An 11,070-nucleotide genomic window follows, 5' to 3' on the forward strand; every position below is an offset into this window, starting at 1 on the left:
AAGAGATTAGACAAACAAATAAAATAAAATTATTTGGATTAGTATGCTAGAGTAGTGAAAATATGGTGTATTGTATATATCACCTCTTATCTTGCATAGATAAAATTAAATGTGACAACTACCTCTATTATAAAACTTGCCCTAAGCGCTCATATAATCACATTTACACACTTATCTCTATGAACCTTTATCTCATATAATCACTTCCTGAACACTCACAAGTATGGGGCTTCCTAGTTGGCGCGTGCGCGTCGGCAACGCGCACACAACCTTTAGGGTAGGTTTTCTTTTTTTTTTCTTTCTATTACTCTTTTTTTCACTTTCGGATTTTTTTTCCGTGGTTTTTTTTTATCGCGTATGCCGGTGGATTTTTTTCGACGAGTATATCTAACGTAACAAACACGTTAGTTTTAGATAACGACGGTAATTAAGATAAGACTTTTTTCTAGAAGATATTTTTAAGTAACAGATCGAAAACAAATTTATATGTGAAGTCAAATTTAGAAAACTTTCAGTCTAGATTTAAAAACTTTTCAACTTGAAAATTGAATTTTTGAAGCCAAAATTTGAAAACTTTCAACTTTTCATCTCAAATTTGAAAAAACTTTCTACTAGGGTTTAAAAACTTTCAACTCAAGATTTTGAAAACTTTTAACTCGGGTTTGAAAACTTTCAACTCGAGATTTTGAAAACTTTCAACTCGAGTTTGAAAACTTTCAACTCGAATTTAAAAACTTTCAACTCAGGATTTTGAAAACTTTCAGCTCGGGTTTGAAAACTTTCAACTCAGGATTGGAAACTTTCAACTTGAGATTTGAAAACTTTCAGCTCAAGATTTAAAAATTTTTAAGTTAATTTTAAAAACTTTCTACAAAGACATTTGAAAAACACGTGTTGTTGGAAGATTAAAAAAGTAATAAAATGCGAAAAAAAAAATCACGGAAAAAAGAAAGCGAAACTTTTTTCTAAAAATAATCGAAAAAAGGAAAGGAAAAAATCACCAAAAAAAAAGAAAAGCGAAAAAATAAGTAACGCTGTCCGCGCGCGCGCCGGCGGGCCCGCGAATTAGCTCTCCCGCACAAGTATACCCTATAAATGAACGCACACACGGGTAATCCATATAAAAAAAACTAGTTTGTCATATTTTAAGATGACACCTCGTCGCCTAAGACTGATTCAAACACCTATGCCTAATCTAGAACTTAAACACGAATGGAGCACAAAGAAAAATTAACATCTTGTGTCATACTCTGAATCTGATGCATTCAGATTCATCAATTATAACATCAGTAAAACATTCCTTTAAATGATTTTGGAAGTTCTATCTTGCATGATGTGGGCTGCCATTTCTAGAAAAATTGGCCGTTATTGGGCCCCAATCCACAGCAGAGGTGTAAAAACAATCCAACAAATTGGACCCAGTAACTATTTCAATGGAACCATTATCACAGCAGGATACATTAGATACACTGAGCTAACGTTACAAGGATGAAACAGAAACTCAAAATTGATGTACTACAGCAGTTGCAGCCTTGCAGGCTAATCAGGCACCAAGAGATTTTTGCTTCTTCGCTGTGTTCATGTATGGCCGTAGCACAAACTCGTTTTGCGCCTCCGCTTGGTCGACGGTTCCTCGCTTGATCTGCAAGATCAAATGAGCAAAGAATTAATACCAGAAAGTTCTATTGGCCCAGACAAGATTCAAACACTGAACTGCAGATCCATCTTCACCTGATATAGTCGCAACTCGAATCGAGGGCCAACCTCCTTCAGGTCAAGGGATTTTGGGCCACCATGTTTTTCATATACGTGATGCCTGTTGCAGGAGAACGGTTCACAGTTAAGGTGGTTAGGTATTTTACATCGAATTGGATGTCAGAAGGAACAAAAGATGCTTGACAATATTAGCACTCATTAACCTGAATGAGATGTAGTCATCTCTGTTAGCGAAAGTAATTATCCGTTTTGAATCTGGCTTTGGCACTGGAAAGAGATGCTTGACAATATTAGCAGTCCTTTCACCAGTCTGTAACAATAGAATCTTATCAAACAGATGCGGTGGAGCACAGACTGAAGCAGCATAATCCCCTGCCGAAGGGCAGAGACAAAAGTAGAAATGTATCTATGTGTTTAAATGCAAGCTATACGCTAGAGGAGTTCTATTTCCTTCAACCTAAAATAATTAAGCAACCAAAACAACAAACTCAGTGGATTCAATTTATTTGGGTTCAGTGGAGCAGAGAATTAAAGAATTAAAATTAAAGCCAACAACACAAGCTGTAAAAAGCAGAGGCACTCAGTTTAGTTATTCTGAATGGATTAAATTTGTCCTGATGGTCAGTACTTCTCAGGTTAACAAGAAAAATATCATCATGCCAGGGTTAATTCAGGAAAAACAAACAAACGACAACCAGAACTAAAAGGAAACTAAGAACAAATGAAAAAGGAGGCTCTCAGTATATTGTTTTGAATGGATTGAAGTGTCTTTCATAGAAGAAACAAGTCTCAGGTTAACGAGAAAAACATCACAGAAGCCTCCACAACTTTAGAAGCACCAAGAAACAGAAGTAAAAGAAATTTTTGGAAATAAACAGCAAGTAAAGTTGGAGGATCTCAGTCCAGAGTTTTGAATGGATTTAAGCGTCTTTCATAGAAGAAACAAGTCTCAGGTTAACGAGAAAGACATCACAGAAGCCTCCTCCATACAACTTAAGAAACACTAAGAAACTGAAGTAAAGGAAAATTTTGGAAAGAAACGGGTAAGTAAAGTTGGAGGATCTCAGTCTAGAGTTTTGAATGGATTTAAGCGTCTTTCATAGAAGAAACAAGTCTCAGGTTAACGAGAAAGACATCATTGTAACCTCCAACTTTGCAACACAGGTATTTACATGCCGGGATGCAAGTCACAAAAAAGTATACAAACAAGATTATTAGGAAGTAGGAACACATGGTACACCCCTCACCACGCTACAATATCAGCAAGATATTAAAGCTGCTCAGATAAGTTTTGGAATGGATAGATATAGTCCTCATGGTAGATCTCAGGTTAACGAGAAAACCATCATTGCAGCCACCAAAAATAATAAGCAAATCGTAGTGTAAAAAGATGTTCACTTCTATGCATTATAATTGAATAGAAACAATTGTGAGAAAGACAATGAGCATAGGATACTCCAAAGGGAACAAAACAATAAATATGCTCAACAACAGCAGAAGAATCAATAGAACTGGAGGTGCTCAGCACTTTCAGGTAAAAATGAACTTTGTGTCATCACTTCTAGCAATATTGCTTAACAAGAAGCCATTATTGCCAGTACTCTTGAATTCCTGAGAATATGTATGTGTGTATGCATGTGTGATGACTGACAGGTTGCCTTCCAGATAGATAGATAGATAGACAGACAGCCAGGCAGGAAGGCAGCCAGGCAGGCAGGCAGAGAGAGAGAGAGAGAGAGAGAGAGAGAGAGAGAAGAGAGAGAGAGAGAAGAGACCATTTGGCAAGAGTACCCGGATTAGAAAGAATCATCACAGCACCCTCCAGTTCCAGCGTGTTTTAACACATGAACATGTCAATGAACTTACAAAAACATCGAAAAGAGCATCATAGTAGGCTTGAAGCCTCCCACTTTTTGAAGAAAAAGATAAATGTAAGCGCTCACTATTGTGTTCATCATGACACTTCAATCTTGTATACCTTGGTTTGAAAAATCATGAATCCTTTTCAAACAAAAAAAACAACTTTCAAAACACATAAGATTATCTACTTGCCATGCAACTTAAATATATTGTCTTAAAACATCAGATAAAACCTGTTTGTTGCTTACACGAAATGAACGCTTTAGAACAAAACAACTCAAAGCAAAGTATTTCAGTACCTTGGTTGTGAAGTTATCTAGTATTAAATGGGGGTACGCTTCTGACATTTTACCCATGGCCTTCCTATCTTTAATATCGTGGCGTGTCACCTGTTCAACAATTATATCCAGGGTTACCAAAAGTATTGCCTCGCAACCCAAATCGTACATGACGAAGACTCAGCATACATTGATAATAACACAGATATGCACTACTTACCACACTGAGCAACCCAAAATATGCAGTTGGCCCAAATGGAAGATGGCAGACGATTAAACCATCGGGCTGGCCACGATGTTCATGCACCAAAACAAGGTCGGTGATATCATGCGAACGGCAAGACTCAACAATTTCCGATATCACCTGCCGAAAAGAAACTATAGATCAGTAAGATGCACCTGAACCAAGTTCAGAAAAGCTTGAACCGCATTTCCCAACTATTCACTCCTAGCAACCCAAATCTGAATTCTATTCAAGCACGCGGCGACAAAAAGAGACAACAACATGGAGTATTGCCGAATTATACCTGACCACCACGGTTCATTCTTTGCGAGTTAGGGAAGACGACTTTGAGCTCCTAAAAAATGGACAGAAACGGCTGGTTTAGCTTCATCATCCAAATGCACCCATTTTCAACTTATCGAGAACCCAAAAAAAAAAAAAAGAGAAGTCCACGAATCAAAAGCCGCACCTTGACAAACTGAGTGAGGGGCGCGCTGGGATTGCGAGAGGTGGTGAGTAGGATCTTGGGCTCGCGGAGCGCCGCGCCCGCGTACTCGTCATCGATGAGGCTCCTCGGAACTGCATCACAACATCACAGGGCCAAATCTAAGGCGACGGGGAGCGGGAGAGGAAGGGGAGGAGGGAAGGGGAGGGAGCTGGACCAGCGGAGTCCTTGTCCTCGAGGTCGATCTCGCGGCGGAGGGCGAGCTCCTCGTTGCGGAGCTCGGTGGGGATGGGCTTCCCCTCGTCGAGCGCCTCCCGGAGGCGCCGCTTCTTCTCGTAGTGCTGCCGCTCCTTCCCCTCGAGGCTCTTGCGGTACAGGTACTCCCGCCGGAGCCGCGTGTTCCGCCGCAGCATCTCGCCGCCGCCGCCGCCGCGTGCAAAACCCTAGTGAAGTGGTCGGAGCGGCGGCGATAAACCCTAGCGGCTTCACCGGCGGCGGCGCCGGACAAGGGCACGTTTATGTAGACGCCTAGAGGGGGGGAATGCGTGGGTCCGGGCCTTGATGGGCTTGGCCCATTAGGCCCATCATGGTATATGGGCCGAGCCCATAATGTCCCGCTTCTTCTTCTTTTTTTTTAAGACAATGTGTCAATGTCTTGTTTTGTTTTTTTTGTTGTCCACCCCATAATATATATAGCAACATAGTTACGCAAATGAAACATATCATAATACTGGAGTAAATCTGTACATGATGTGTCTCATCCCATACTAGATTGCTATATTATGAGACGAGGAAGTAGTATGATTTTCGTACCAGCGAAAATTGTTCAACAAAAAGAAAATCTTTTGAAACACTAAGTCTATGTTTTATACTATATTTTCCCAATTTTTACTTCCTTATTTTCTTCGCGAACGTTTCTCGGACGGTTAAACGGTTCGTTTTTTCAAAAACAAAAGAAATTATATAAGAAAGCTAGTTTATTTTTAAAATTTTTATATCTAATGTTTATTTAATCACGTGTTCCGCTCCTTATTTTGTGTACCTGCCCAAGGGAAGGATTCCTAGCCCACCACCTATTGTAAGTGCGGGAGTACAAGTGAATTGTACTTCTTTTATATAGTTGAAAAAAATGTTCAATGAAGAGTTGGAATTCTCAAAAAGTGTTTCGTTTGAGATTCGTTCTACCAAACGGAATCGCAAATTGCATCGAATGGAATGGAAGATCAATTTTATTTGAATTTGAGCAAAGCCATCGTCAATCAGTGAGAGGCACACACGTTGTTTCTCCCACCTGCACTTTAATCTATTTATTTACTGACGGGTGGGGCCACCCTCGCACGCCCATTAAAGCGCCACGTCACTGCCTCGCCCCAGCTCAGCCTAAATACCATCCATACCCCTCACCCCCTGGCGCTCACACCCACCCAAACCGAGGGCATTATCGTCATTTTACCGCAGGGTCCCAACGAACACCAACTCATTCATTCACTCGACGAAATTTCTCCCATTTTTAATAAAAGCTTCCATCCATCCATCGCGGTTGCATCCACGAGCTCGCGAGCGGAGATTTTCCCCCACGATTTTTGCTGTTCATCCGTGTGGGGGAGGAGAGATTCCGCGTCGATTGGTGGTCGGATCGGAGCGAGGAGAAGCCCCCGTGTTCTTGGCTTTTTTTCCCCCGATCGAATCCGGTGGAAAGCGAGCAATAAAAACCACTTCTTTTCTTTTTCGTTTCTGGTTTTCTTTTTCTTGTTGGGTTTCTCTTCCTCCTGCTCGAGTTTGATCTCTTGATTCGTGAGGAGTGTGGCGAAGATGAGCGCGAGTTTCCTCGAGATCCAGCCTTCGGAGCTCTCATTCCCCTGTAAGTTTTTGGCCCAGATCTCGCCTCCTTCCCCTCCCCCTGCTCGAATTGATCGATGTGAGTCGTTGATGGATCTTGGTCAAAGCTTTGGATCTTGGGGGTGGAAGAGAGGCTGTTTGCTCTCTGTTTGATCCGTGTCAGCTTGAGATTCGTCGAGTGCTGTGGTCGATTCGGCCATTGGATCGTGGAAGAGAGAGAGAGAGAGAGAGAGAGAGAGAGAGAGAGAGAGTGTGTGTGTGTGTGTGATTCTTGTGGTGGTTGCTCTTGCTGCTACTGCATGTGTGTCTGCCTTGTTGTTTTGCTGGGATTTGTGTGAGCTAGGTCTCGTGTGGTTGGTTGATGCATCGATACGGGGACTAAATTTGGTGATGGCCTGCTTCGCATTTGCGTAGAATCATCGTTTGGTAGCTGTCTGTACTTCCAGGAGTTTTGGGATCTTGTCAGCTAGTATGTGCCTTTTGACCATGCTGATCTGCTCCTGATTTGTCGGGAAGCTCGAATGCAATGTCCATGCAATTCTTCATGGTTATTGGGATTTGATTCGATGGCAGTTATAAGTCTTAGATTGATATAGCATGCTTAGTATGTTGATTTTTTTTTCATTTTTTTACTTAAGTTTGTTGCTTCTTTTTTCATTTTGTCCTAAAATGATAGAGTATGTCTTTGTAGCGAATGTCCGGTGGGTTCTATTGTGTTTTTTTTTTGCTTCAGATATTCTCTTGAAACTAATTTACTGTTTCGTATATGCAGTTGAACTACTGAAGCAGAGCTCATGCTCCATGCAACTCACCAATAAGACCGACCATTATGTTGCATTTAAGGTAATCTACTTGAGATGTCACCTCTTACACGTTTCTAGTTGTCACCATTCGTTTCTGAATGATTTAAATCTGTTACCTCATCCATGGCTGGCAGGTCAAAACAACCAACCCAAAGCAATACTGTGTGCGCCCTAATATTGGTGTCGTATTGCCGGGGTCTACATGTGATGTTACAGGTAGCTGCCACTCCATTACATAGTGAAACTATAGGATAATACCAGTACAAGTCTGTTTAAGATAGATAGCTCAGATATCTATTTAGAAGTCTGCTTAACATTTGGTTTTATTAGTGACGATGCAAGCACAGAGGGAGGCACCTCCGGATATGCAGTGCAAGGATAAGTTCCTTGTTCAAAGTGTTGCAGCTGAGAATGGTGCAACAACTCAAGATATTAGTGCAGAAATGGTAACTACTTTGCAGCTCTTCATTTTGTGTTGTTTCAATCAATTTGCTATATGCATCTGTTACAACATCTCATCCCTTATGTTTTTATTATGATAACAGTTCAATAAGGTGGCAGGAAAGGTTGTTGAGGAATTCAAGCTACGTGTAGTCTATGTGCCAACGACTACATCCTCCGCAATGCCTGAAGACTCTGAACAAGGAAGTTCTGCTCGGCCATTTGCACAAGAAAATGGTATCCATAATTCAACAATGCCACAACCTGTAAGTCGACCATGTTTCCTCATTTCTTTATTTTGTGCTCTAGTTTGTAATCAGACTTCGGAGGATCTATTTTTTAATTATTTGTACCGATGTGCAACATTTAGGTTTTTAGATCATCTGCTGAACCAACAAAGGAGAGGCCCACAGAGGTAGTCTTTTTATCTTACTTTTGTAGTTAGAAATTTAATTGAAGAATCAGTATTATTATAGAAAAGTATTGCAACTTTCTAGATGAACTAAGTGTCAAATAATAATGTTGGAATTATGTGATGTGCCCTTGTTCTTTTCGACTTTACTTATTGTGCTCAAGTAACTAATAATGCACAGCTTATGATAACAAAGTTAAGTAAAACTGGAGATAATTGCAGAGCATAAGCCCAGGCATCCTGGATCTGAGTATATGCTGTAGTTGAATTGCAAGTGATCATGAATCCTGACTGCCGCGCAGCATGACATTTTAGTGTTTAGTATGCTTTCATGAGACCAAAATTATAGCTTTTGTTTGCTTTCCCAGCATGCCCCTCTTTAAAATTGAATTGATGAGCACAATTACAACATATATGTGGAGGTGCGACATGCACTTATAAGTAATTCATGGATGGCATGTCACCACATATATGTTTATTATCTCACTGAATTGATTTATGCAAAATATCTGATTACTTGCTAATATCTAATCTGAAAGCTAGAATCAACTTAGCTTTAAATTCAGTACTACACAAGTCAATATTTTCTTTTGGAAAACCGGGGCGCCTTGGTTGTTTATGATTCATATGAACTTGTCTATTTGCTGCAAGCTTTTCCTTGCTTTAGCCATGAATGACAGAGTGCATCCAATGAGTGATGAGCTTGGCACACAGGAAAATATAGGTCATGATAGTAATCAGACATTTTACGTACCGTATGAGATAATTCAGTGATAATAGAAAAGCCAAAATACAGGAACAGGAGCTACATTTAGTTGTTAGCATGTCTTTATATTCCAAAATGCTTTTAAGATTTCTTTTGATAAATCACTTGTTGATGATTTATATTCTTATCAGCCATCGTCCATGATCTCCAAACTAAATGAGGAGAATAGGGTTGCTATTCAGCAAAACCAGAAGTTACGACATGAGCTGGTAAGTACTTCAACCATTATGAAACAGCACTAGTCGTACCATCATTCAAAGGAAATAAATAATTGCGATCACAAGAACTGATGGTTGACATTGCTAAAAGGCATATCAAGAAGTTGCTGCTTTCTTCGTACAACTGGACTTCTACTTTTTTTTTTTATGGTCTGTGAATTTTAAATTTGTGACCCATTGGCCATTGTTTTTTTTGTTCTGCTTAATTCAATTAAACCAATCATATCAACTGTCATGTGATGACTAGAATCTGGTGACTAAGTTCTCACTGACAAATCCAGATTTGTCGATTTGGAGACAAAACAAACATGCGCAATACAAAATCCGGCTGCTAAATTCTGCACTTGCTCAATGCTGCATTTTATCTATAGCTTGCACACGCCTGTGAATTTAATGGATTCTACGAACTGAACATTGTGTTGATGAAATCTCTATTTATCTTTCAATCAGGAGCTCCTACGGAAAGAAAGCAGCAAAAGCAGTGGCGGTTTCTCCCTCACCTTCTTGGCCATCGTCGGTCTTCTCGGCATCATCGTGGGCTACATCCTCAAGAAGGCATAGAAGAGGTAGAGGTTCCCAACAAAAGTTATACTCCCAGGAAAGGATACCCCTCATATTGGTATGCCGCGCATCGTGTTTTTTTCCCTCCTAAAAGGAGCACCTGTCCTAACTTGTAACAACAATACTCCTCCTAGATGCCATGGTTTGTGTACATTATGGTGGTTTTACGCTTCGCTGCGGTTTTTTTTTTTTTTACATTGACTAGGCTTGATTTTTAAGAGTTTTAACTGGTGCAACTGTTTGACATTCTCCATAATCTTTTATTCTTTCTTTCTGATCAAATTATCATCATACTGTTAAACTTTAAATTTCTCTTCCAGTCACATTGGCAGGCAGTGCTTGATCTCATATATTATTAGCTTGTCAGATCTTTAAACATGAACTCTATGCAATTGCAATGATGCAAATCTAGCATTCATCTCATATCAGATCATATCATACCACAAGTGTTGAACATGTCAGGGTAAAACCTGAGAGAAGTTAAGAGAAGATAAATAATGTACAAGCATTACTTGTGTGCTGCTACCGTTGGATCGTCAGAAAATCTTCAGGTTGGAACGAAGCAAAGTTCAGGCGACCCGCCGCCGCCGCCGCGCTTCAGGAACAGCATCGCCGCCGCCGCCACGGCCACGCCGACGACGAACCCTAGCAGCAGACTCAGCACGTGCCAGTGCCACACAGCCGGAGACGTCGTAGCCGCCGCCGCCGCCGCAGGCCTCTCCCCCTCCGACGCCGTGGCTGTCACCGTCGACGTCGACGTCGACGACGGCGACGGCGGCGACGAGCCACTCTCCTTCCCGCCGCTGCCAACTCCTGTCATCTTCTCCTCCTCCGCCGCCGCCGCCGCCGACGCATTGCCGCCGCCGGCGGTGACATGGTCGCCGTTGCTGCCGGACATGTCGCCGTCGCGATTCATCTGTGCGGCGGCGGCGGCGGCGGCGGCTGGCGGTGACTCTCTTCTGTATACGATACGGCGGCGGAGAGTCGCTTCTGGTCTCTCTTCTTGAGGCTTCGTGGGGGGTTGTGGGCCGTCGGATCGGGTGGGGAGGCGACGTGGGCCGTCGGATCGCCAACTAACGCCCGGATTTGTAGGCTGTAGCCTACGCCGCGCCTTTCTGGGAAAGTGGCACACGCTTTTTCTTGGGGAGTTTGCATGCACGTTTGTGGGGTTTTTTTTTTATTTGGTTTGGAGTTTGGATGAACATGAACACAAGTTGAGTGAAATTGGAGGAGTTTTTGGAGATATTTCTTTTTTGAAAATTCATGGGCCGGGTTGCCTCGTTGGGTGTGGTCTATTTCGTAGGAAATTACAAGGGAACAATGATGAAGAGGTTTCATACTCTAGTTAGTTTGTTCATGCCGCCAAAAGGGTAGTTTCCATGCTTTCTCAAAAGGACAAAATATAGCTCGGATTTACTTTCTTAAAACAAAACTATGTAGCTTCGTTTAACTATGCAGTTTCCTTTCTTTAAAACAAAACATTTATAACTCACACATAACATTAGTGG

The 11,070-nt window shown here is 41.5% G+C and overlaps 2 protein-coding genes across 2 annotated transcripts; one reads left to right on the plus strand and one right to left on the minus strand.

Annotated features, from left to right (window-relative positions):
• Positions 1-1,213: 1,213 nt before the first annotated feature.
• LOC127783187 (uncharacterized) lies at positions 1,214-5,021 on the minus strand. Its single transcript, XM_052310423.1, has 8 exons — positions 4,740-5,021; positions 4,547-4,656; positions 4,382-4,432; positions 4,075-4,218; positions 3,876-3,965; positions 1,920-2,026; positions 1,732-1,816; positions 1,214-1,642 (listed from the first exon to the last, which is right to left on the minus strand). The coding sequence occupies exons 1-8, from the start codon at positions 4,933-4,935 to the stop codon at positions 1,544-1,546; spliced, it is 882 nt and encodes a 293-aa protein (XP_052166383.1). The 5' UTR covers positions 4,936-5,021; the 3' UTR covers positions 1,214-1,543.
• A 1,013-nt stretch (positions 5,022-6,034) lies between these two features.
• On the plus strand, positions 6,035-9,811 carry LOC127782726 (vesicle-associated protein 1-3-like). Its single transcript, XM_052309995.1, has 8 exons — positions 6,035-6,383; positions 7,134-7,204; positions 7,299-7,380; positions 7,495-7,610; positions 7,710-7,871; positions 7,976-8,020; positions 8,915-8,992; positions 9,452-9,811. Exons 1-8 carry the CDS (start codon positions 6,335-6,337, stop codon positions 9,560-9,562), a joined length of 714 nt encoding a protein of 237 aa, XP_052165955.1. The 5' UTR covers positions 6,035-6,334; the 3' UTR covers positions 9,563-9,811.
• Positions 9,812-11,070: the final 1,259 nt, after the last annotated feature.

Source organism: Oryza glaberrima, chromosome 8, assembly GCF_000147395.1.
Source record: "Oryza glaberrima chromosome 8, OglaRS2, whole genome shotgun sequence".
NCBI classification, from domain to species: Eukaryota; Viridiplantae; Streptophyta; class Magnoliopsida; order Poales; family Poaceae; genus Oryza; species Oryza glaberrima.